At 42.5% G+C, this 27496-nt stretch overlaps 1 protein-coding gene and 1 long non-coding RNA gene across 6 annotated transcripts in view; one reads left to right on the top strand and one right to left on the bottom strand.

The window, feature by feature from the left end:
- The window catches only part of LOC134226001 (zinc finger protein 791-like), a 64553-nt gene extending 41601 nt beyond the window's left edge, over positions 1-22952 (top strand). For 4 of the 5 annotated variants that reach the window (XM_062706503.1, XM_062706505.1, XM_062706506.1 and 1 more), the window contains 2 exons: positions 11430-12773; positions 13004-14482. In XM_062706503.1, coding sequence (XP_062562487.1) covers positions 11430-12773; positions 13004-13966 — 2307 coding nt within the window. In that variant the 3' untranslated portion in view covers positions 13967-14482. Of the gene's footprint in view, positions 1-11429; positions 12774-13003; positions 14483-22542 lie in introns of those variants that run through there. The other variant, XM_062706504.1, reaches the window with a different exon arrangement.
- On the bottom strand, positions 5919-11011 carry LOC134222946 (uncharacterized). Its single transcript, XR_009982448.1, has 3 exons — positions 10874-11011; positions 10344-10609; positions 5919-6477 (listed from the first exon to the last, which is right to left on the bottom strand). It is a non-coding gene; the product is annotated as an uncharacterized LOC134222946 (long non-coding RNA).
- Positions 22953-27496: the final 4544 nt, after the last annotated feature.

The raw sequence follows: 27496 nt of genomic DNA, 5'->3' as shown, positions 1-27496 counted from the left end.
GTTCTGCATGTAGAACAGATTTAAACAGGATTCAGGTTGCACAAAATGTAGGGCTAAGGTTATCATTAAGACTATTGAAATCCACTCCTAATCATGTTGTATTGAGTGTAAATGGAGAATTGCCGATAGATCTTAGAGCAAACATCCTGACATTGAAAGAAACAGCTAAACCTGTTTACCGCGATGGGCCCTAATTTCGCGCGCGCCCTAACTTCATTATAAAATCATTTTTTTTTTCAATTTTTCGGTGCCAGTCAAAATTGAAAAATCTGGAGGATTACAAAATATCATTGTTGTTGTTGAGGATTACAAAATATCAAATTTGAAAAACAAACTTGGTTTAGTACACCAAATAAAATTATTTCAATTTGAACCTTCCATCGACCGCCATATTTGCTTGTGCTTAGCACAGCGACGAAGAACATGACCCAAGTAAACAAATGATTTTAACAAAACTGGCTACTTTTTGGAAATATTTGTATCCATTATGCTCTGTTGGTTATGTTTATTCGTCATTACTATTAAATAGTGTAAAATTTTATGTATTTTGTGTTTATTTAGACTTTCGCTTTGTGCGTGAAATAAGGCAATGAGATTAATTGGGGCGCCTAATTTCGTTTATTGTTGTTGCGTAGTTTCATTTGCAACATTCTAATGAAACAAAAGCAATTTAATACACAGGACAGTTTTACACTGAATAGAACCCGGAGAGGTGGATGGGCGCCATTTCTCGGATGTTATCGATGTGCGGACATTCAGAGGTCCGAACATTGACTCTGATCACTACCTCGTTGTCAGTAAAATTCGATCACGGTTGTCAACTGTATCGAACGAAAGATCACAGCGAACGATGCGTTACAATATCCAGCGATTGTCGGCGGAAGGAGTATCGGCTGAGTACCGCCAGAAGCTCGACGAACGGATAAGTGCAATCAACGTTAGCGACAACATCAACAATCTATGGGAGTCGATCCATGGAGCGGTGAGCACAACAGCACGAGAAGTGGTAGGCACTGCACAGAGGCGACCCAGGACGGGTTGGTTCGATGTGGAGTGTCAGAGAGTGACAGACGAGAAGAACGTTGCCAGAAGCCGGATGTTGGTGTCAGGTACCCGATCGAATAGAGATCGGTACAAGGAAGCAAGAGCAGCCGAAAAACGAACCCACCGCAGGAAGAAAAATAGTACGAAGAACAAGTTATTAGTGAGGCGCAGGAAAAAATGGAGCAGAACGATATGCGGAGGTTTTATGAGTCTGTCAATGGCGTGCGGAGAAAGACTGCGCCATCTCCCGTCATGTGCAACGACCAACAAGGGAATTTGCTGACAGATAAAACTGAAGTGGCTGCCAGGTGGAAGCAACACTTCGAGACTTTGTTGAATGGAGGAAGTGACGGTGCATCGGTGAACAGAATAAATATTAGCGACGATGGACAAGCTGTGAAGTCACCTACACTAGATGAGGTTAAAAAAGCTGTTAAAGAGCTGAAAAACAATAAGGCTGCGGAGTGGGACCAGCTCCCGGCTGAACTTCTCAAACATGGCAGTGAGCAGCTTTATGAAGTTCTGCACCATATTATGTTGAAATTATGGGAAGACGAGGAAATGCCTGCTAGCTGGTTGGACGGCCTCATTTGCCCTCTCTTTAAGAAAGGGCACAGACTGGAGTGCGCCAATTACCGAGGAATAACCCTCATTAATTCGGCGTACAAAATTATGTCCCGTATTCTGTTCAACAGATTGAGACCGCTTGAAGAGTCCTTCGTCGGCGAATACCAAGCAGGTTTTCGTGAGGGCCGATCAACGACGGATCAAATGTTTACCCTGAGACAAATCCTTGATAAATTCCGGGAGTACAACTTGCAGACACATCATCTGTTTATTGATTTCAAGGCGGCGTACGATTCAGTGAAACGGAATGAATTATGGCAAATTATGCTTGAACATGGTTTTCCGGCGAAACTGATACGGCTGATTCGTATAACGTTGGACGGATCGAAATCAAGTGTAAGGGTTGCGGATGAAATATCGACGTCATTTGTTACCTTAGATGGATTAAAGCAGGGTGATGCACTCTCGAATCTACTGTTCAATATAGCGCTCGAGGGAGCGATTGGGAGAGCTGGTGTGCAAAGATACGATACCATTTTCACAAGATCGCATATGCTCTTGGGATTTGCGGACGAAATCGATATTATCGGGATTGATCGCCGTGCCGTGGAAGCGGCTTTTGTGCCTTTTAAGAGGGAGACAGCGAGGATTGGACTCACGATCAATACCAGCAAAACGAAGTACATGGTCGCTGGCAATCAACGTGGGTTCATTAGTGGTGGTGGTAGCGAAATAGTGCTGGATGGTGAAAAATTTGAAGTGGTAGAAGAATTTGTGTATCTTGGAACATTAGTGACGTGCGATAATGATGTTACCCGCGAGGTAAAAAGGCGTATTGCAGCTGCAAATAGGGCTTATTAAGGACTTCGTAACCAGCTTAAGTCCCGTAGTCTGCAAACGAAAACAAAACTCGCGCTGTATACTACTCTGATTCTTCCGGTGGCTTTATACGGCCATGAGACATGGACGTTAAAGGAGGCTGATCGGAGAGCTCTCGGAGTGTTTGAGCGTAAGGTGCTGCGGACAATACTCGGCGGTAAACAGGAGAACGGCATCTGGCGGCGTCGCATGAATCACGAATTGTACCAGGTGTATAAAGGGCTGGATATTATTAAGCTTATACAACACGGCAGACTACGGTGGGCTGGTCACGTTGTTCGTATGCCGGAAGAACGTCAAGCGAAGATAATATTTAGTAGAGAACCCGGAAGAGGCCGCAGTACACGATGGCTTTTTGCAGTTGAAGAGGACCTGAGGGCGCTCAATGTTCAGGACGACTGGAAGTCCTATTCAATTCCAAATATGAGCGAAGTTAGGAACACTTTTGCGCGAAATTAGGAACTATCCTATTTTCTTGCGCGAAATAAGGGGCATACAACGGTCTCGGATTCATATCCCATTTTTTCAAATAGCAGCAAAATTTGCAAGTAACATTTTTTTGAGAACCTAGAATCCTTCTACTACGTGATGCAGTAGCAAATGTTTCCAAATGGCCACTACATGTTTTTTAATGAACGTTTTAACTTTGTCAGATCTTAAGTGCGTGAAATTAGGGTACTTCACGGTACTTCAGGAAAAGTCCAATATTAGAGTCATTGTCTCTAATAATATTCTCCGATAACTACCCTAAATTTTTATGTTTTTAGAGAATAATGCCACTATTCATAATTATCTCCTACTTCAACTCTGCTCTATAAATAGCTCAATCCCCAATGTTTGAAACTAATAAACTAGAAATCTATCTCAACTTAGGAACCATAGTGAAACACATAAATAAAGTTTTAAAAAAAAAAGGAACCATAGTCCAAAAAAACACAAATAAATTAATTTTGAAAACTATAGCCCCACAAACAATTCAGAATAACTACCTTGAACATAACAAAATATATACAGATGGGACAAAAACTAATACAGGAACAGGATTTGGATTTTATGACTCACAGACTTTAGTATCAGTTAGTCACAAACTAAACCCACTTTTCTCTATAGCAAATGCAGAATTAGTAGGAATATTAGAAACAATCAAATACGGATACAAACAGGGTAGAAAGAAAATTTGTATACTAACGGACTCGAAAAGTGGATGTCAGATGATACTAAACGGTAGAAATTTAGAGAACTATTTAGTTAACGAAATTTATATCTTTCTGGAGCAAAACGACGTGGATAAAGTAATTATCCAATGGATACCCAGCCATATAGGTATCTTGGGCAATGAGAGAGCGGATACAGCTGCAAAGCTCAGTTTGAACTTGCAAACGACTTTCCCAATAGGCTTGACCTTAGGCGATGTGATACTAACGTGGAGGAATACTATCATAGAAGATTGGAATAGCAGATACAGAATAATTTCGATTTCGAAATCATGGACAAAGTAAACGAAAAACCGTGGTTCTACAAAATGCCTTTCAATACTAGGGTTAGATCGTTACACACAGCGACAAAAGAAAGACTACATAACTGGGGTCTTATCACGTCTTCATTGTGTGAATTTTGTAATACCATTGAAAACCTATCCCACATCTTATTCGAATGCACTAATTACAATACAATTCGTCATAAGTACCCGGCATTGAAAAATAAAAACCCAACTTAATTCACCGAGTAGTGATACTGCCTTTCTCGCATTTAGCCAAGACACCAACCTTATATGGAGCTAATATAGTTCGATGAACCATTTTCTTAATAACTTCTAAACGCAACGGTCGATCGTTGTGTCTTGTTGTTATTGGCATTACATCCCCCACTAAATAATCATTACATCCCCCATCCATTCCACTAAATAAGCACACAATTTTTTTTTCATGTTTTTTTTCAATAATGTTTTGGCATACTCATAAGTCACTATTTTGAGTGGCATTGATCGCTACCAGCCCGGTTTTATTTTTAATTTCAAGAAACATGAAATGCTGTTTGAATGAGTTTTGTTATAAAATTGTTATATTTTTTTTTATCAGATTATATATTGTTTTTTTTTCCTCTTGTTAGGTATTTTAATCACTGCGACCATTTATTAGATCTATTGTGATATATGCCCCATTTGATCTAGCTTTGTCAAGTTGACGCATCATTACTATTTAGAGCAATTGCACTATACCACTACCACTACTACTTGACTACCAGCGTTATCTCAATGCAGTATTATGGTTTTGATGAATCGTACTGCCATATTGGGACTTGTTCTCAAAACTTCTGAGGGATCTATCAGCCCCTTGTTGAAGAACTGTAATCTCTTTCTAAAAATTGCCGAACAATGGCATAAAAAATGTTCCATGTCTTCTACGTGTATGCCGCAGAAACGACATACATCATCATGAAGTTTTGCTAACAGCTTCAAGTGATATCGGGTCGGGGAATGGCCTGTTATAAGACCTGTGTATGTGTTAAGATCTTTTTTTGAAACATCTAAAATTTTGCGAGTGATAAATACGTTTGGTGTGATGAAACGTTTTGATTGCCTCGCAATCGTTTTTCCAGATGTCCTCTATTTTAGAATGTTCACAAGATGTGAGTCTCATTCGAAGAGAACACGCAGATACACCCCAAAATGGTTCGGGACCTATGAATTGTCGAGATAAACCTAGTCTGGCCAGCATATCAGCTTGTTCATTGCCTTCAATGCCACAATGACCAGGAACCCAATACAGGTTCAGTTACGACTACCCAAGGTTTGGAGTGACTAAACACATTCCAAAACGAGTTTAGATCTACATGTTGCTGATTTCAAAGCAACAATTATACCTTCAAATTACATCTCAAAAAAATCTCTTATCGAATTTCTCTCACAAAACTTTCGTAGAAATTTAAATTTTATGTTTTTTTTTTCATCTGTTAAAAAATGTCTTCCACACTTTTGTCGGAACTCCAAAATAAGAAATTTTTTGATAATTTCTTTTCTTTCTTTAAAAGACTTGTCTTGACCACTTGCAGATATTATATGGACTATGAAAAGTAGACCGTGATGTTAGTTCAGGCGGATTAGATTAGGTACGACCGATAGGTTTAGAGTCACGAATCAAACTGCTTTATTTTTTCCAACTTCTCATTAGGTAAACCACTTCGTACCGATCAACGGCACTCATGTCGCCCGAAGGCTATAACGAAAGATGACAGCGCTTGAGTGTTCGAATGCGGAGGGTGTGCGCAAGGGGTCTAACACTTTCAAGAGATTTTTTGACCGGAATTCGGCTGCTGAGATCCTTCCTATTATGTTCTTGTATAACCGTTTACTAAAAGGTTAAACTATTTGACTCCGTGGGTATTCTGTCTTCAATAGTAAAAGCAAACACGACTATTCTCTTTGCAGTCACAGATCGAACTGAATACTTTATTACATCTTCTCACTTTGAAACACAGATGGGTTTTTCTGTTCACCCGAGAGCATTAGTTCAACTAATCGAATGCGTACTGCGTAGTACGCTACAGTCCTTCCCTCTTTAGATAAGAGTATACAATTGTACAACTTAAATTAACTAATTTAAAAAATTCAGAGTGTTCTTTTCAAGTCCTAGAACTTTTGTTGAACTAACTAACAATTCAGATCGCATTACATGCTTTGAAATTTCAATTGAAAATTAGATGATTCATTTCACACTTTTCTCCTCTTGCATGCGGGTACGGCTTCTTGTCATTATCATGCTGTTGTCTGGTTTACGGCGCTTCGCATTTGCAGAATTGCCATAGTCCGTGTCTTCAGGAAGCCCTAAAAATGGTCTTTCCTCAGCCTCAATCCAGCCTCGGAACTCCACCTCGTCTGGTTCTGAACGACTACGCTTTCTTCTCTGGGGCTCAGGAAGTACCAGTCGTGAGCTCCGGCTTTGGGTGATCGGGAGCTTCAGTTGGCTCCGGTGTGCCATGATGGTTGTCCTGTGGAGGGAGATTTCAAACGTATTATTTGATATTTGCTTGACAAATCTCGCCTCGATCCATCTTTGCGGATCCGTCTTTTTATAATTTTTATAATATATAGTATCCCCTACCACTAGCTTAGAAAAGGGATCTGGTATGACGGGAACATTTGTTGGAATTTGTGCTGCAGTAGCAGGTGGTTTTTCTAGAAAAGTATTATATTGTTTGTTCGGATGTATCAGGTCCAGTAAAATTTTGGGTCTATATGATAAAACTATGTGCGATGGTGGAATACCATCTTTGTTTGCTATTTGATTACGGTAATTAATCAAAAAATAATTAATTTTATTTCTTAATTCCAAACAACGTAGTTCAGGGTCTAACAAGTACTTTTTGAACGTATCTTTGACTACCCTTACTAAGCGCTCAGCTTGTCCATTGCTGCTTGGGTTATAAGGAGGACTTTTCATAACTTTCACTCCGTGTTTTCCTAGGAATGTTATGAATTCTCTAGAATTGAAAGGTGGGCCTCCATCCGTTACCATTACATCAGGTAGTCCAAACCGTGTGAAAAGAGAGATTAGCGAATTAATAACTCGATATGCATCGGTACCGTGCTGCATGTTCTCTACCTCTACCCATTTTGAGTGACTGTCGACAAGCAGCAGAAACGTTTTTCCTTCAAAATGGAAAAAATCACCATGAATACGGCTAAATGGCCTATTAGTGGGTATCCATTCACTATGAGGCGGTTTTGCTGGTACTGTACCCATTTTGATACATGCTTCGCATGATTTTACAAATTGTTCAATATCCGATGATAAACCTGGCCAATACACTGTCTGACGTGCCAGATTCTTCATTTTTACAATACCAATATGATTGGCATGTAACATTTTAAGTATGTCACTTTTTAAAGCTTTAGGAATGACAACTCTGTCTTGGTAGAGAAGGCAGTTACGAACAATTTCAAGATCAGTCTTCAATGATGAAAAATCTCTAAATGGGCACTGTACATTATCTGGCCATTCATTTTCAACAAACCGCATAACTTCAGCCAAACAAGAATCTGCCGTAGACTCTCTAGCTATTAATTCATAATCCAGAGGAAAAGTTTCCGAAAAATTCAAACTTTGTATACTTCCAATATCCAAATTGCTAGGTACGGGTTTCTCTAGTGGGAAACGGGAGCAAAAGTCCGCGTTTCCCATGTTTGCAGATGCTCTATATTCTATAACAAAATCATAGATGGAAAGTTCCATGGTATATCTTTGAATTCTAGTAACGAACAACGAATTGGAGCCAGTTTTGCCAAAAATACCGACCAGAGGTTTATGATCAGTATAAACCTTAAACTTCTGACCGAAAAGAAATTTGTGAAATTTCTTCACAGTGCAAACTAGCGCCAATGCCTCCAAATGGAGTATGGGGTATCGTTTCTGCGCTGCGTTGAGCGAAAAAGAAGTAAAGCATATGGGCTTTTCGAAGCCATTAATTTCGTGGGCTAAAACACCCCCCAGTCCATATGAACTTGCATCGGAAACCACTATGAGCGGTTTCTTTGGGTCGTAATATTCAAGCAAATCTGCATTCAACAAAGCCGTTTTGGATGATTGAAAAGTTTCTTCACATTCTTGTGTCCATTCAAATTTTACATCATTTGCCAACAGATCATACAGATTCCTTAATTTTGATGAGATATTAGGCAAAAATTTGTTATAAAAATTTATCAAGCCGAGGAAAGCTCGTAGCTCTGTTACATTTGTGGGTGATTTGGCTTGACAAATCGTCGATATTTTATCGGGTGATGGCAGAAGACCCTGATCGGTGATCAGATGTCCTAGGTACGGAAGCCTGTTAACAAAAAAATTGCACTTTTTGAAGTTTACTTTAACATTTGCTTTTGCAAGCCTATCGAGAACTAACTCCAAAGTCTTTGCACAATCTTCTATTGTTTCACCTGCAATCAAAACGTCGTCTAAATAACAACTTACATTTTCCAACCCATGAAGTATCTGGTCCATTATTTGTTGGAAAATTGCCGCTGAACTAGAAGCACCCTGAGGAAGCCGGTTATAGGTAAATAGACCCTTCATTGTATTAATAACAGTGAACTTTTTGGACCGCCTAGATAAAGGAACCTGAGTATAGGCTCCAGCTAAATCGAGGCAACAGAATACTTTACAGCCTGCCAGGGAAGCGAATATATCCTGTGCTAGTGGTAGTGGATATGTATTTGGCACTATCGCTTTGTTAATAGATACCTTACAGTCTATTACCATTCGGATATCCTGATCCTTTTTCACTACCACTATCACAGGCGACGCCCACTCGCTAGCCTTTAGAGGTGTTATCACTTTCTGTTTTTCAAGCAACACCAAATGCTGCTCCAGTTTTTCCTTTAGCTTGTACGGTACAGTATATGCCTTCTTGAAAATAGGTTGATCATGTTTTAACACCAACTCTCCTTCGTATCCAACTATTGGGTCTGAAAAGTCTTTGTCGAAAATGTCTTTGTACTTAAGTTTTATGCTATCCACTATATTTTCAATACCTTTATCTTGCACTAGATTATTCACCACAGCGGAGGTAGTGAAGCCAGATCTCCAGTCTGAAAAAAAATCGATCGAGCCAAGACCTGCCTATCAACGGAGTAAAGCTGTTGGCGCACTTTAGCACGATCAATTTCAGTTCATCAACAATGCCATTCAGCTCAACCTTCACGAACATTTCGCCGAGCATTCTTAGACGTGCACCATCAACAACCACAAGCTGCCTGCTTGAACTAACCAATGGAATATCACTGAACATTTTTTTGTAATCAGCTTGACTAATCACTGACACAGCTGATCCTGAATCGATTTCCATTTTCAACGCGCGACTTTGAATTTTTGCAGTGATCATACACGGTTCATTAATTTTTTTAACAGCCGATATCATAAGACATTCCATACCATCAGTTTCCTCATCAGAGCTTTCGCGTCCTGCCGATCTCTTGAAATCGTAACTAGTGTCCTTATCATCCTTACTACCAACGAAACGCACTGGATACCGGTTCTGGTAGCTATAACAATCTCGTCTCAGATGACCTTTCTTCTTACAAAAGTTACAAATTGCATTCGCGTATGAGTTTCGCATCCTGTTAGCCGACGGTGACCTAGTTCTAAAGCCAACACGTCTGTCATTTTTAAAATAGTTTCTGTTATTGTATTGCTTATCACTACGACCACGATAATCCCGATTGTTATCACCAACTCTATCACCCAATCTGTTTTTAACAGAATGCACTTGCTCTCTGGCTGGTTCGCTCGTCATAATTCTAGTCTGTTTATTTGCCACTTCACTACTCAAAAGTTTTTTTTTCTATGACGTCTAGTGTCAATACCTCAGACATAAGTAAAGATTTCTACAATTCTTTATCTTGCGTTCCCATTATCAAACGGTCCCTAATAGCAGTTTCTTTAAACTGTTGAAAATTACATAGCTCTGCCTGTAGGTTAACTGATAATATGAAACTCTCTGCAGACTCGTCAAGCTTTTGAAATCTGTTATAAAAATGGAATCGTTGCATCATGTCGGGATCCACTTTATCAAAACGCTCTTTTAACTTCTTCACCATATCAGCATAATTCAATGTGGCCAACTCTACAGTGGGGAACATGAGCTTTAACTCATCGTACACCACTGGACCAGTCAGCGCGATAAGAACAGATTTCTTGTTTCCTTCCGTCCAGCCGTTGAACGAGCTGAGGTGTTCTAGACGTTCCATGTAATTGGTAAATGAAGATCCTTTCACATAGTGATCCAATGTACCGAACGATGGCATTTTTTTCACTACTGATTCTGATTAAATTAAATATCAATAAAAGGAATAGCAGACTTACGGTCAATGTTGAGGAGGTGATTTATATGCAGATGCACTCACACAGTCGATAGCAACCTTTGAGCTTAAACAGTATGGAGTCACAGCCGGAGGCCTTACTCACGACTCACTTGTATCCTCACTGCTCACTCACTAGGAATCTCTGATCCCCTCTCGCTGTGCCGCTGAACTCGCAGATAATGGAGACGCGGTCTTTGTGCGCCACACAATAGACTTAACTGATGTATTGCAGGCTTTGTACCACCAAGATATGGACACTACCGGCCGCTGTGAACAATAGAAGGAAACACGAGTTGAATAAAATTCTTAAGATATACGTTCGAAATACCAGTAAAGTTTTCACAAATCAAATATGCTTCAACACAATGACTCTACTGCAGTACTTAATCACTCTTTTCAACAGTCAACTGCACACCGTCTAAGCACAAGTTTCTCCAAGTATTACACTCTGATAACTTTGCTGCACATATTCACGCTAGAATTTTCTTTGCTACAAGAAATATTCCGTTTGACTTAAATAATCCGATTTACCTTCGTCGCCACTTATTATGTTCTTGTATAACCGTTTACTAAAAGGTTAAACTATTTGACTCCGTGGGTATTCTGTCTTCAATAGTAAAAGCAAACACGACTATTCTCTTTGCAGTCACAGATCGAACTGAATACTTTATTACATCTTCTCACTTTGAACACAGATGGGTTTTTCTGTTCACCCGAGAGCATTAGTTCAACTAATCGAATGCGTGCTGCGTAGTACGCTACACTTCCGATTCATTGTCTTGGTCTAAACTTATCAGAATATTTTCGTTTTTTTTTGGATTTTGTAGATCATACACATTCTTTATATTCTCTTAGATCTTCCTGTTTATTTAATTGAATTCCTTTGGTTTTGATTTCTGGGTTTTCCTGAGTCTGCCAAATAACTTAAAACTTACGAAAAAACAATTCAATGAACCTTTGAGATGCCCAAGCTCCCAAGTACTTTATGTTCTGATTATTCAGATCTATTGCAGATTTTTTAGACATTCAATTTCACCGAATCATTTACAATAATATTTATACAAACTTTCATTTCTATTCCTTGCAGGTCATGCTGAAAGATAGCTATCCGGTTGCAATATGTGCAATATGCGACACTAAATTAAAAGAGTACAGCAGATTCCGCGACAGATGCATCGAGAATGACGAATTACTACACAACATTCTCGACGAGGGTGACAAGGACGAGGAGGAGAGTAATGACGAAGTGAAGGTGATTAGTCCGGAACAACTCATTTCAACGGAAATCCGCCCGTTGGAGTTTCAGGAATCGAGTGAAATCAGAGATCTCCAGTTACAATTGTACGGTTCGTCCGATGAGAATACGCTCAGCCAGAGTGAATTTGCCGGTTCGGATAGGACGAGTGCAATAACTCCGCTGCCGAAAATCACCCACGTAACCTCGAATGCATCAACTGATACCATCGCAAGTACCAGCACTGTCGACAAAGTACAAGATGCAGCTGAAACGAACCCTTCAACTGCGACGGCAACGTCGACAGAAAAAGCAACTGTACCTGCCGTCAAACCAACTATAAGCGTAAAACCGTTGTCCAGTCTGGCTGCCAAACCTAATGTAGAATCTTCTGAGAAAGCTGTTCCAGAAACAACGGAATCCTCTGCATCCAAGGAAGGCGACAAAAACTCCCCGCTTCAGTTTAACGTGAACCCGGACGGACGCTTGGAGTGCAAAGTCTGTTCAAGACCTTTCCGCAATTCGTACACCCTTCGCCGTCACATGAATTTGCACACTGAAGAGAATCTTTACACTTGTGAATACTGCAATAAAAAGTTCAACGATCGATCCAATTGGAAGATTCATCTGCGGGCTCACACGGGCGATAATCTGCTCCGATGTGCTGTTTGTTTCAAAACTTTTATCTCTCCATCAACTCTAAAGTATCACTTGCGAGCACACCGAAAGCTGAAAGCCTATGAGTGCAAGTTCTGTTTAGAGGCAACCAGTAGTTACCAAGCCTTATCGGATCACATTTCGGCGAAACATGGCGACGTACGGTTGGAAGACTATGCTAAGCACATCGAGGAAACGTTCGCGGCCGGAGATTTTCTCAAAATCGAGATGGAAGCGGACGAAACTACACTGTCAGCGGCGCTCGCGGCTGGTTTGCAGGCTGATAGTGATGAATCTGCTTCCGAAATGGCACCACGTCCTCCGCCATTAATCGCAGCACCGGCATCGGCGATGCTGGGTGCTACTGCCGTCGGTCTCAGCGGCGAGATTAAAATCAAGGAAGAGGTACCCGATTTGGACGATATAGCAATCAAACAGGAACCGGTTGACGAAGAAACTCTGGGTACGTTGGTTGGCAATCATGACGGTACACAGGTGCTAACGCAACACCTGTCAACCTTGGTTCCACCGACCGAAGAGGTAAGATGGTTTTTTTTTTCGCATATCCATCGTGAACGAAACAAGATTTTTCATAGACTTGGCATATCATTTATTATTAATAATTTTATAAGGTTTAAATGGCACTAATTAGATAAGTTTTGACTATTACATCAAAGCGATTGATTCAAAATTCAGTGGATATTTTAATTATACATGAACGGATATCATAGTAAATAATTATGTACTTTTCTTTTTTTCACCAATAACAGGAAGCTCCTCCAGTGATTCTGTTCCGGTGTGACTATTGCATGAAGATCTTCAAGTATCTGTATGAATTGCGGGTGCACATGAAAATACACAACGAGCCGAAAACGGTGACGATCCCAGTGGAATCGGCCTCGCAACCGCCTCCACCGAAAAAAGCGCGCCATCCGTCGATTGACGTGGACATCGGTGAGCTTGCGAACGCACCACTACCGGAACATGACTGTCCCAAATGTGACAAAGCGTTCCGAACCGAAGAGCTGCTCAGGGTCCACATTGAAACTCACAAAACGGACAAAGATGTCACAAAAGCTCGAAGCTGTAAGGTTTGTTTCAAGGCGTTCAAGTGTGAACTGAATCTGGTTTCGCACATGAAGAAACATCACGAGTATGAAACATTTGTCAGGGAACAGCAACTGCAAGAAGAGGGCGGACAACAGCCTGCGGCTACTGCCGAGGAAAAACCTCAGTCCCCGGACAGTAGCAGCAACGATGCCGGCAATCAATCGCAGAGTGAATCTGTAGACACAGCCACGACGGCTGAAGGTGGAACCTCAACAGCGTCAGGGGAGCGCAAGTGTGAGATCTGCGCCGTGAGTTTCGACTGTGCCTACAAGCTGGAGCAGCACGTGATGACCCACTTCAAAAACAATGAAGCTGTTGCGTTTTTGCCATCGGCCGATCGGCCCTACAAGTGTACCGAGTGCCATAAGCGGTTCAAGCGGAAGGACTATCTGCTGATCCACATCCGGACGCACACCGGCGAGCGGCGACACAAGTGTGACATGTGCTCCAGCGCATTTGTGCACCCCTCGAATCTAATCACCCATCGTAAGTTGCACTCCAACGAGCGGCCGTTCAAGTGCGATCTTTGTCCGGCGGCATTCAAATTGTATGCCGGGCTAAAGATCCACCGGAAACGGTGTGTGCTCAAATACCTACAGGAAAATAGCGTCACGGTAACGTAGGTCTGCTATGGGGGCAGACCTTATAGGCTAAGGTTGTTTTAAGACGAGCGACTACTACTTCCGCTAAGACTTGGTGAATGATGATTGCATGTGGGATGTGCGCGCGATTTCATTTTGGAAAAGTTTATTCTATGTAACACATGATTCCAAAACAATCAAAATACCTTAGTTTCCTTCAAAGTTTTACAATACTGATTTCGGTTTGTACGTTTCATTTGCTTCGTCCTAGCTGTTCTTAAATTGTTTTTTTTAAGTTTTGTCGTCTTGTGCTTGGTTTATAATTGTTCGTAATAACACCTTTATGCCTGATCTTATTTTTTAAGGCTTGGACGATTGAAGATTATATCTAAAAATTAATATAAACTTAGGGAAAAGTATCGTATGAATGAATATTTTTTCGTATATGTCTGTTAAAAAGTTTATCATAAGTTCTAATTTTTGTAAACAGTTTTCTTAATAACTATACAATAGAATGTAAAAGCATGTATTTTAAAATGAAAAAGTACAATCCGTAAACACGCCCTTGCATTTTTTTTTCGATGACATCCTAATGCTGTAAAATGAATTTAGAGAAATTCCTAATATTTGATTCTATGTAGCAGTCAGGAATATGCTAAATAAATTTGTATATATTTTTTCTAATTAAGGTAGATTGTAAGTATTTTCAACTTTCAATTACCAATTAAAATATACAGAATTGTTCCTTTATGTAGGCAAACGAGCATCAAGTTGTTAGCCAAGCTGTCCAATGTTGAGACCATTTGTTTTTGGATAAGGTGGGAAAGTGAAAACAGCACAACTTTCGTGTCAGATTATCCATCGTGCCAATAAGGTCCCAATCGTACACGAACGGATTTGGGAAATGGCGTACTTTCGGTTGTGTCCGAGTCTACCTTTCTTAATCTGAGGATTCAATGATTTCGTCCGTTGTTTGTTAATCCGGGAAGGCCCAGGGGACTTGCATAAGGACGAAATCCATTAGTCGGTTCATCAAACCACCGTCATCGCAACTCGCCTTCATTAAAAAGAGATCAACGGCCTTCAAAAAGCTGGGAGCGTTTACTCCATTTATACCAGTCTTAGACTGAAAAGCCATTGAATGTGCTGCTAAAACCAGCAGAATATCTTTCGCAAGTTGGAAAATCCTGCTAACTATCGCTTGGGTCCGCCATCACGAACCCGTGAAATAAGCGTGCATGCTTCATGTACATAAAGACCCACTGGTAGAATTAAAGTTTTTTATGGAGAAAATTTCGTTTCCGTCTGCACGTTGCGGGATCTAAGCTGGTTACGTAATCCGTAGAAGGACCTATTCGCAGCAGCAATACGTCTTTACACTTCACGGGAAACGTCATTGTCACATGTCACTAGCGTTCCAAGGTGAACAAAATCTTCATCAAGCACTACCTCAGCACCAACATCACTAGGGTTTCCTTTATCTCTGTTTGCCACCATGTAATGTGTCTTGGTAGAAATGGTTTAGCCTATCCTCGCCGTCTCCGTCTTCAGTGGGACAAAAGCCTCCACTACTGCTCTGCAATCGATTCCAATGAGGTCGATGTCGTCCGCGAAGCCCAGGAACATATGCGACCGTTTGATGATAGTGCCGTTCCTCTGCACGTCAGATCTCCTAATAACGCCCTCGAGTGCAATGTTGAACAATAAATTAAAGTGCATTACCCTGCTTCAATCCGTCTAAGGTCACAAACGAGGTTGACACTTCGTCTGCAATCCGAATACTTTATTTCGAGCCATCCAGCGTTACACGTATCAGTCTAAACACTTTCGTCGGGAAACCATGTTCGGACGTTATCTGCCATAACTCATTTCATTTCACTGCATCGTACGCTGCCTTGAAATCAATGAGCAGAGTGTGCAAGTTGTATTCCCGGAATTTATTAAAGATTATTAAGGGTCATCCGCAGGCTAAACATCTGATCCGTCGTTGATCGGCTCTCACAAAAACCTCCCTGGTATTCGCCGACGAAGGACTCCTCAAGCGGTCTCAGTCTGTCAAACAGGATACGCGACAGAGTTTTGTACGCCGAGTTCAGAAGGGTGATCCCTCTGTAATTGGCACACTCTAGTCTGTGCCCTTTCTTATAGATTGGGTATATGAGGCCATCCAACCATCTGGCAGGCAGTTCTTCATCCTCCCATATTTTCTGGATAATCTGGAGGATCGGTTGATTCAGTTGCTCACCGTGTGTGAGAGGCTCGACCGGGACCTTTCAACAGCTGTACTGTTTTCCAGCTCGTTTAGAGCCTTCTTTATTTCGTACAGCGTTGGTAGTTCCACAGCTTGACCGTCGCCGACTATGTCCAAATTTAAAAATTAAATTTAGGTAATAAATTTAGCTAATAAAAAGGCAAATGCAATCGTTTAAGCATCGGGGGGCAAAAAAGTCAAAATTTGAATCACTCTATTGTCCATACTGCTCCTTAATACACCTTCATTATCACCGTTCAATAAATCTTCAAAGTACTCCTTACACCTGACTGCCATCATAGTCTTGTCTGTCAGAAAATTCCCCTCTCGGTTATTGCACATGGTGGGTACTGGCGCTTAACCTCCGCATATCGTTTCTATCCATGTTCTCCTGCGTTTCGTGTTGTCTTTTTTTCTGCGGTGGATTTATTTCTTTTCTGTCCTTGCTCCACTGTACTGATATATGTTGGAATGGGTACGAGCCACTTGCATTCGACTCCTAGCAGCTTTTTAATCATCCGTCACTTCTGGCACTGGCAGTCCTCATCAAACCAACCATTTCGTTGGCGTCACTGTGCAGTGCTTAACACTTCCTGCGCTGTTGTAGTCACAGCTTCGTGGATATTTTCCCACAATCTGTTGACGTCACCAGATCCGGTGGCATCTACTATCCGCTCGTCCAGCTTCTGGTGGTATTGTTCAGCAACTCCTCAATCTGACAAGCGTTGGATATTGAAAATCATCAGTCGCGCTCAAATGGTTGCCAGGTGTGTTTTGGGATATTCTTACGTGCGAAGTGAGATTGCCATAATTGACATCCTTCTAGCAGCAGCAAAGGTCACAAGTCGCATACCATGATCGTTGGTAGCGGAATGAAGGCTTTCCGTACCAATGACAGGATGAATAAAACTTCCTCTTCCGATCTGCATCCCCGATGACAATCTTTATATTGTGTGTTGGGCACTTTTCGTAGGCCTTATCAAGGCTCTCATAGAACTCACCCTTCACAGCATCAGGCTTTTAGTTCGTTGATCAGGCTCTAGTTGAAGAATTTCCACTTCATTTTCAACACGCAAATGCGCATTTCCTGGATTGCTGCCACATGCGCCTTCTGCAGCGCACGAGCCAGGAGCTCAACACGTGCAGGTTCGTTCAAAGCTCTCACGTTCCAAGATCTGATTTTTCAATCGTTATCCTTTATTCGTTGCTAGGTCTGTTGCCGTTGAATCAATCCGTTTGCCCTATTTTCGCCTTTCTTTGTAACTGTAGAATCTTCGGTAGGGTACCTTACCAGGGTTGCGCTACCTACATTGCGTTGAAGGAGCTGCCTTCTCGATGCAGCATGTTATGCACAGTTTTGCTTAGAGCAGGGATTGAATCCTAAAGAGAAAGAGCAAGTCTCTCACTTATCATCTCTGTATACATATACGATATGTAGCATACCGCGAGAAACTTTTTTCGCAAGCTGCCATGATAGAGGACTGATTCGGGAGGCTATACCCCATGATAAATTTCTTTTAGAAAGCTCCAAATGTGGGGATCACTGGCTCTGATGATGCATTTAAACTTGTTCTACACAGCTGTGCAGTAACCAACACGAAAGGAGCGAGTACAAAGCGAAACTCACCATTTTTCTGTTCCGATTCTGTTTTTTCGCACTTGTATTATACAAGTTTGATAAATTTATTTTCATGGCTTGTTATGATTCGGAACAGTTTTTGCCTCTCTTTTATCGTTGTTCATTATCTATTGAGAGCGATTTATGCAAACCCTGGCTTAGAGTCCCTCGCTGGCACTCGAACGATGATCAGCCACTTCTAACATGGAGACTAGACGCTCATTCAGATTTGCTCCTTCGGAGAGGAGCAAATTACCTGATCTTTTCTAAGGTTCCTCGTATCTCGGCCAGCGCCACGAGGAGGTAGTGCCGCAAAATGGGGTCTATTTTGTTCCTTCAGGTACGCATTTGCCAAGCCGTCATTTCGTCTTACCACATTTAGTTCACCTAACACTTTGTCTTATGTAGTTATTTAATGTTTCCTACGTTATTCAGTATAAGTCTATTATACTAATTGCAGATTATGTCATTACAAAAAAGATGTGAGTTCTGGGATTATCACTGGGGAAAGAGATCAGCTTGACTGCACTACCGTTCTAGGCTTTAAGACACGATGTCCGTTGAATCACATCCGTAAAATCAGTGCTTCAATGCCAGATTGTGACGCGGCATTTAACAAAAATAGTCAACATGTGATTTCACCACGACAGGATATGTCTTTGATTGCCATCTCAATGCTAACGGCGTAAGCCCACCTATCGCGACAAGATCACATATCCGAGGGAAGGGTATAAAGCCCCTGTTAGTATTAAGATAATAGGAGAAAGTAGGACAATTTGGTCACCCTAAGGAAATTAGGGTAATTCGCCAAATGTTGAACGGCTAATTTCATCGCCTATTGTTGAACGCACGTGCATTTCTTATGGACGTTCAACAATAGGCAAGAATTTTAGCCGTTCAACATTTGGCGGTTTCCCCTAGTAGACACAGGTCTTACAAGAACACATATTTCATCGTTGATTAATTAAAACCAATGTGTGGAGTATTACCATTCATGATCAGTTTATTACTTTTGAAAAACAATTAATTTTAGGGAGACATTGTTTAACCCTTTATAAGGCAGTGGCAACTATATTGCCACCAACAAATTATATGTTTTTCTAGTTATTAACAAGAGCTCTACTTATTATTTCCCATGTAGGGGCTTTATTTGCTTCCTAGTAATACCCCAGATGAATTTGAGCCATGAAAAAAATGAAATGTCAATTTGAGAACAGTTTTTTTACGAACAGATCGTAAATTTCGAGTGGAAGAAGGATTTTCAGTTATAATTCGTTAAAAAAACGACAAAGATATATTTTTCCCCGTTGGTATTGATTATTTTGAATCTCCTGTGTTAGATTATTACGTGATTAGCGTGAAAAAAGCTTTGCCTTTCTGTATATTTGGTTTTTGGATTTTTGACGAGATTGTGTTTTTTTCCCAAGGGTCCCCCCTTGGGAACAAAAGCGCAAAAAAATTTGTTTTCACTTATAATGCGTTTTCCGACTAGGACTCTTCACCAAAAAATAAAACGTGCCTTGATTCGACTGATTTTACGTAAAACCTAATTTAAAAAAATCTTTTATTTATTTTTGTTGTTGCTGTTTTCTCGCTTGCCGGGCAGTGGCAATTGCCACCAATGTTTTCCCGCTTGCCGGGCAGTGGCAACGAGTCCCGGTGTTCGATTCCAAAGTACGTACGATTTCCAGCCACTATGCGTCTCCGAATTTCTCTGCTGGTGTCATTTTCGGCAGTGAGCCCAAGTACACAAATTATTCTACCACCTCGATATCGTCACCACCGATGCAAACTCGCGGTGGGTGGCTCACATTGTCTTCTCTTGAACCTCTTCCTATAATGTACTTTGTCTTTGACGTGTTAATGACTAGTCCGATCCGCTTGGCTTCCCTCTTCAGTCTGATGTAGGCTTCCTCCATCTTCTCAAAGTTACGTGCCATAATATCTATGTCGTCGGCGAAGCCAAATAGCTGGGCGGACTTATTGAAAATTGTACCACTCGTGTTAATCCCTGCTCTTCGTATTACCCCTTCCAAAGCGATGTTGAATAGCAGACACGAAAGACCATCACCTTGCCGTAACCCTCTGCGGGTTTCGAAGGGACTCGAGAATGCCCCTGAAACTTGAACTACGCACATCACCCGACCCATCGTCGCTTTGATCAACCGTGTCAGTTTCGAATATCTCTCCAGCCATCTTCAAGAGATGCTGCGCCTAGCTGCTCTTCCGTTGGGAGTGCCACTTCCAGCTGCTGCGCGTATTCTTGGGCTAGTCTACCGTCTTGTAGCCGCCCAATGTTAAGCCGCGGCGTCCGACTTCGACGCGTGTTGTACACCGTCGAGAGTTTTGAGCGCAGGCATACTGCAACGAGGTAGTGGTCGGATTCAATATTCGCACTGCGGTAAGTGCGGACGTTCGTGATGTCGGAGAAGAATTTACCGTCGATTAGAACGTGGTCGATTTGGTTTTCCGTTTCTTGGTTAGGTGATCTCCATGTGGCCTTGTGGATATTTTTGCGGGGAAAGAAGGTGCTTCGGACTACCATTCCGCGGGAGGCTGCGAAGTTTGTGCATCGTTGGCCGTTGTCATTCGATACGGTGTGCAGACTATCCGGTCCGATGACCGGTCTATACATTTCCTCCCTTCCTACCTGTGCGTTCATGTCACCGATGACGATTTTAACGTCCCGCAGTGGGCATCCATCGTATGTCTGCTCCAGCTGTGCGTAGAACGCTTCTTTCTCGTCGTCGGGTCTCCCTTCGTGTGGGCAGTGCACGTTGATGATGCTATAGTTGAAGAAACGGCCTTTAATCCTCAGCTTGCACATCCTTGCGTTGACTGGCTGCCACCCAATCACGCGTTGGCGCATCTTACCCAGCACTATGAAGCCGGTTCCCAGCTCGTTGGTGGTGCCACATCTTTGGTAGAAGGTAGCCGCTCGATGCCCGCTTTTCCACACTTTCTGTCCTGTCCAGCAAATCTCCTGCAGCGCCACGACGTCGAAGTTGCGGGGATGTAATTCATCGTAAATCATCCTGTCGCAACCTGCGAAACCTAAGCGACTTGCAATTCCATGTTCCAAGCTTCCAATCGTGATCCTGTATTCGTCGCCTAGGTCTTTGCCGATTATATCGAGTCGCATTATCTCTTATATTGTTCGTAATGATTGGTTTTCTAGGCGGCTTATTGGGCCTGCGCAAACCTCCTGTCTCGTCGGAGGGCCGTCGTGTCAGGGCTGTTTAGAGTCCCACCTAACACCAGGACTTGGGCTTGTTTTACAGCTATCAGCATTGAATTTGAATTTTAATATTGATTTGTGTTGATATAATCAGAGCCGTAGCGTGGATCCTAGGCGCCCTTGGCGAAATCTTTTTTGGGCGCCCCTCTCTTACTAAGGAAAAATGTGCAATATTTCACAATCCAATAGCATTTTGATTCCCACCTTAATGTTTTATGAATTTTTATGTCCCTGGAAAGTTTTCAAATGTTGTGAGCTTTTACAATAATTTGCAAAATATGGTGAGATATGTTGGTAGAGTCGTGGGCATTTCTGGATCCTCGTATGGAATCTGTTGGAACATCCAGGCTGAAAGATTATTAAAATTGCTGAAAGTTATTTACTTACAGCTCATAGTGTCCTAACGGCTGTTTCTTGCTTTTAGTGGAAGGAACTGACGTACTTGCAAGTACATAGCAGAGAAAAGAGATTTGAAAATCGTGACAAATCATATACTAATGTCAAATGGTTGGAACAAGGATATCCAACCCTGGAGTGGATCGATCGATGATCGGAATCGCTTTCGGAGTTCGGATCAAGAAAGATACAACATAAGAATGGATCTGTCAGTGGGCTGGAAATGGATAACATCCAACTTTGAAGTGGTCGGAATCGACATCGGAAGCAGGACGGCCATGTGGTGAAATTAGGCTATGACTGCTTTGATAGCACATGCCTTGGCACATGTTGTATGTATTGCGGATAAATTATGCTAATCTACGAGAGCATTGATAAATGATAACCAAAGTAGTAATTTTTTAATCAAGGCACATTTTCACTGCTTATCGTAATGCCGCCGGATCAAATGCGTCCATGATGATAATCTTTCGGACTAAATGAAGTTTTTCTGAATGAAATGAGCAAATTTGTCTTAAATCTACACCATCTTTACCCCTACCTCAATCCGATATAAGTCATAAGCGCAAAAGGTCTTTTACAATTTTGGTCAACACTTGTGGCAGTAATTGTAAATAGTAACAATCTGATATAAAATTTTCAAATAACTTTTTGAATATAAGTTTTCTAGACTTTTTCTAAGCCCCTTGTAGACGGTTCCGAAAGGCTCAGAGAAACCGAAAAGGTCAAAGTTAGGACCAAATCATTCGACTTGTTTATTTCAGATAGAAGAAAGATTAGATTTCTTGAAATAACTCCGCCATAGACCTTTGGACTTTATGGTCGGTTTGTTATTATTTGGCCATGTAACTAATAAAATTGTTCTGTTTACCATACCGTAATTCTTGATTCCGGCGCCCCCTGAGGGCTGGCGCCCTTGGCGGGGGCCAACCCGGCCAACCCCACGCTACGGCGCTGGATATAATACCTAATATGTATGTGATGGACGGAAGCGATTAAAAATTAAACAAACCGGATACGTTTAGTAAAATATATGATCTCATACAAAATGCGTTTTATCTTATTGCTTATTTCCTGCATAATGTTCGACTCTATATATATGCTTTTTCTTCCAGAAACTACAACTTCGAAGTGCTTGTCGCTACGACTTATATAACTGGATATAGCTCTTCATAAGGCTGCTGAAGAGAACGTCGCACTGAATCGATACGTATAAATGCATACAACTCCTTAGCGAAGCCCGTAGGATCAACATTCAACGCTGGGGGATCGTAAAACTCTCTTGGCGGTCGTAGCCGTCATCCATAAACCAGATCAGCAGCAGCAGAACATTTCAAGTCTGCGAGATACGTGTTTCTGAGGCATTGTAGTACCAATGGTATTTCTTCTCCACGTATTGCTGTTTTTACATATAAAGAGATGCTTTCAAGGTTCGATGAATTCGTATATAATGAGATCCAATTATATAATGAGAACCAAGCAAGAATGTTAATAAATTCCCGAAATAAATCTGATTGGAACTGTCGCTCTTCGTCTGATGTAGCAAAGAAAAAAAATATGGATTAAGCACCAATTAAGAGTTAAGTGGAAGTGAAGACGTTAAAAATCTTCTAAGCTCCTTGACCGTGGATGGTCGCTTATATTCTTAGATAGCTTGTACACTAGAAGAGCACCAGAATGGTGATATGTAAGACAACGATGGTAGTTTGGTGACAAATCTGGAACTGGGAGCACACGCGCAGGACATGCGACACTTTCGGATCTTCAGGAAATCCAGTTAGTTATGGATCCTGTACATCTCCGGTGGTGCAAAGGGCCGACTTGAAAGATCTCCATCCTGAGCGATGCCCGGCTATCGCTTTAACCTGTTGCCAGGTTAGATTTCGGTCGACTTCATTTATTTCTTTATTGAGGCTTCGCCGCCATGAGCCTCTGGGTCTGCCTCTGCTGCGATGTCCCGCTGGGTTCCAGTCTAATGCTTGCTTACAGATTTCGTTTCCGCCCCTACGTAGAGTGTGGCCGACCCAGCCCCACTTCCGATCCCGAATTTCTGTTGCTATCGGCCTCTGGTGACAACGACGATGGAGCTTGTTGTTTGAGATCCAATACCGCAGGCATCTGTTAATGAACACCTGCAGCCGTTGAGTGTTCTCCACTGATACACACCATGTTTCGCTAGCGTATAACAGCACAGATTTCACGTTAGAGTTGAAAATTCGTATTTTGGTGCGTTCACTTATCTGCCGGTTTTTCCAGATATTTCTTAAACTCGCAAAGGCAGCCCTTGCTTTCTTGATCCGTGCGCCTATGTCGATCTTGGTACCGCCGTCTGACGCCATTTGGCTACCAAGATATTGGAAGCTTTCAACATTCTCCACTGGTTGCCCGGCTACTGTGAAACTGGAAGGAGTCACCGTGTTTACATCCAACGATTTGGTTTTGTTGACGTTGATGACTAAACCTGCCGAGGAGGAGCGAAGTCGTTTAGGTGCTCCATGGTTATAGGCTGCCATAACAGCCCGCGGTTTGGTTCACGGTCAATCGCATCTACCAGAATCTCATCGATTACGATGAGGAACAGTAACGGTGATAGAATACATCCTTGCCTCACACCAGCTACGACCCGGATAGGGTCGGACAGGACCCCATTGTGCAGCACTCTACACGAAAAGGCCTCGTACTGTGCTTCGATGAGGCCGATGATTTTCTCAGGCTCAACCTTGCGCCTCAGGGCGCCCCACATATTCTCGTGATTGAGACGGTCGAAAGCTTTTTCGTAGTCAATGAATACCAAGTAAAGGGACTCTTGGAATTCGTTGACCTGCTCCAAAATGATGCGGAGCGTGACAATATGGTCCACACAGGATCTCCCGGCACGGAATCCGGCTTGCTGCCGCCGGAGAGTCGCATCGATCTTCTCCTGAATCCGGGCTAGGATAATTTTGCACAGAACTTTGAGAACGGTACACAGCAACATAATGCCTCGCCAGTTATCGCATACAGTCAGGTCACCCTTTTTGGGCACCTTCACTAAGATACCTTGCATCCAGTCGACCGGGAAAGTTGCGGTGTCCCAGATATTACGAAATAAACGATGCAGTAGTTGAGCGGATGTCATGGGGTCAGCTTTGAGCATCTCGGCTGATATGGTGGTGATGGCCTGGCTGGCACTTGAAAAAGTTGTTCGAAGTGCTCGAACCAGCGTTTCAGCTGGTCAGTTGGGTCGGTCAATAACTGATCATTCGCGTCTTTCACAGGCATCGTTGCATTCATCTTCGCCCCGCTTAAGCGTCGTGAGATATCGTAGAGGAGGCGAATGTCCCCGGTTGCGGCGGCTCTCTCTCCTTCGTCGGCCAGAGTGTCTGCCCATGCTCGCTTGTCCCGTCGACATGAGCGTTTTACTTCCTTCTCAAGAGCCGTGTATCGTTGACGGGCACTTTGGCTCCTCTGGTTTTCGATCGCTCTATCGCGGCTTTGGCTTCTCTTCGCTCCTCTATCTTTCTCCAGGTCTCATCGGTGATCCATTGTTTTCTCTGGGTGCGTAGTTCGCCCAGATTGTTCTCGCTGGTGGCGATGAAGGCATTCTTGATGGCGGTCCATTGGTCTTCCACGCTGCCACCTTCCGGAATATCTGCAGCACGCGTCTTCAGTTCTTCAACGAAGGACCGTTTCACCGTGGCATCTTCCAGTCGGCGTGTGTTGAATCGTCGTCCAACTCTTTCCTCCTGCCGACGAATCCGTGCAATGCGCAGGCGTATTTCGCCGATGAGGAGGTGCACACTCAGTTTTTATTTCTGCAGCTCGGCAAAAATCCGCACAGCCGTGCGCCAGCAAAATAAAAAACTGATATTCCGGCAAAAATAGCGTTTGTTAGCTGATTTTCGGCAAATTATTTGCTGATTATCAGCAATTTTAACAGAAATCTCGGCAAAAAACATGTTTGCTGGGGCACGGCTGTGCGATTCTCGGGAAAAGTTCAACATTTTGCTGAGATCCCGGTAAAAAAAATGTGGTCGATTTGATTTTCTGTAAAGCCGTCACGGGAGACCCACGTGACCTTGTGAACCGGTCGATGAGGGAAGAGCGATCCCCCGATCACCATGTCGGTATTACCACAAAATTCTGCGAACAGCTCTCCGTTTTCGCTCATTTCTCCGAGACCATGGCGTCCCATAATGCGCTCATGGTTCGAGTTGTCGGATCCGATCTTCGCATTGAAGTCGCCCAAACAGATCTTGATATCACCCTTCGGAATTCTATCTACGACGGCATTGAGTTGACTGTAGAAGTTCTCTTTGTCTTGCAGATCGGCAGCATCGGTTGGCGCATAACATTGGACTATAGTAAGGTTTCGGACCCGTGTTCTAAATCTGGCAACGATTATCCTTTCACTTATAGGTTCCCACTTCATAAGCGCAGAGTGTGCCTGAGCGCTTAGTAGGAAGCCAACTCCGCGATGCCGGGGAGCGTGTTCACCTCGTAAACCAGAGTATAGCAGAACTTGTCCCGACGGCGTTCTGTGTTCTCCAAAGTTTGGCCAACGGACTTCACTCAGTCCCAGGATCTCAAGCTTCATGCGGCGTGCCTCATTGGCAAGCTATGCCAATTTACCCTGCTGGGCTAGGGTTAAAACGTTCCATGTTCCTATTCGTGTCCGTTGTGTCGCGCTAAGAGTCGTCGCCGTAAAATCAGTCCGTATTCTTTCATTATCGGATTCTCGAACAAATTGATGTTTCGGGAACAGTAGGTTGTTGGCCCAAGGTTCCCTATCCACCGGGATGGGGCTGCCATCTTAGGTATAGCTTCCGGGGAATAGCATTTCATACTCAGCCGCTGGATGCCAGAACAGACGCTGTTGGAGCCGCACCTCCTTGGTGAACAGACGCTCGATCAGTCGGGTCAAATTTGTTTAAAGTCCCACCCAACACCAGGACTAGGCTAGTGCGCTTTGAGCGGCACACGGTCGCTTTGATAGGGCCTGCTTGGGGACACATGCAGCTTTTTATAGAAGTTCAACAGAGCCCACTGTCGAACCCCACCACATCCTAGGCAGACCCCACAGTTTTTGTTTTGTTAAGTGAGAAACCACTGCATCCACTAAATGAACTTTTGTGGTGAACCCCTACTTAATATTACGCGTCAAATAGGCTGGAGAATCAATTGATGATAACCAACTAGGAATTATGACGCGTCTTCTCCCAGTCAGGTGAGATGGCTTCGATAAAACCAAACCAACCACCCTTTTGGGATTTGTGGTCCAAACCAGGCAGTGTTGTAAAATGTCATTTGCATTCTTTTGTATAATTTTCCCAGAACTTTTTCAGAATTTAGCTATTGATTCTTGATGTATGACGAACTTATAGCGCTTAAATGTGGCTACAACTTTGTCTAACAAGACATTGCTGTAAATATGTAATCTTGTGCGTGGGAGGCAAAATGTCATTCAAATGACACGTGACATTTTGGAGAGTTTTCACTTTCCAGCCTTAGATGTTATATTTAGAGTAGTGAACACTTCCGTGAAGTCACTTTAAGGGTTGAACAGAAATGAAAGTTGCAAACACAATAACAAGAAGATCATTCAGAATAAGTGTAAGAAGATCCTCTTTGCGCAACTCTATATAAAAGACTCTGGTCCAAACCTCTTCCGGTTGCATGTATGCACCATTTAAGAATTTAGACCTTCGTTTACTGCCGTGAATCGCATATTTGTCCCATATGAATAGGAAACCCAGCAAAAATGGGACAGATATGCGATTCACGGCAGTTTATATAATGCAACGCAATTGCAAAGCAGATGCACCGATGTTTCACGTTACATGTTACAGAAACGACATATATCACTTTGGACCAGACCTATATTTTTAAAATGATATCTACTCGGACAGTGCCCAGTTACTAGGCCCGTGAAAATACTTAGAGCATGTTTGTTTAGTTCGAGTAGCCTTCTTGTAATTATGGCGTTAGGCACAATAAATCTTTTTGATTGAACACATGTTGTGACGGCCATCCAGTTTGTCATCACCCTTTGTTCTTCCCATCTTTTGAGTTCAATTTTTATCGTACAAT

Source organism: Armigeres subalbatus, chromosome 3, assembly GCF_024139115.2.
Source record: "Armigeres subalbatus isolate Guangzhou_Male chromosome 3, GZ_Asu_2, whole genome shotgun sequence".
Lineage (NCBI taxonomy): Eukaryota > Metazoa > Arthropoda > Insecta > Diptera > Culicidae > Armigeres > Armigeres subalbatus.
Note: the sequence above shows the minus strand (reverse complement) of the source record. Positions and strands in the feature narration are given on the sequence as shown.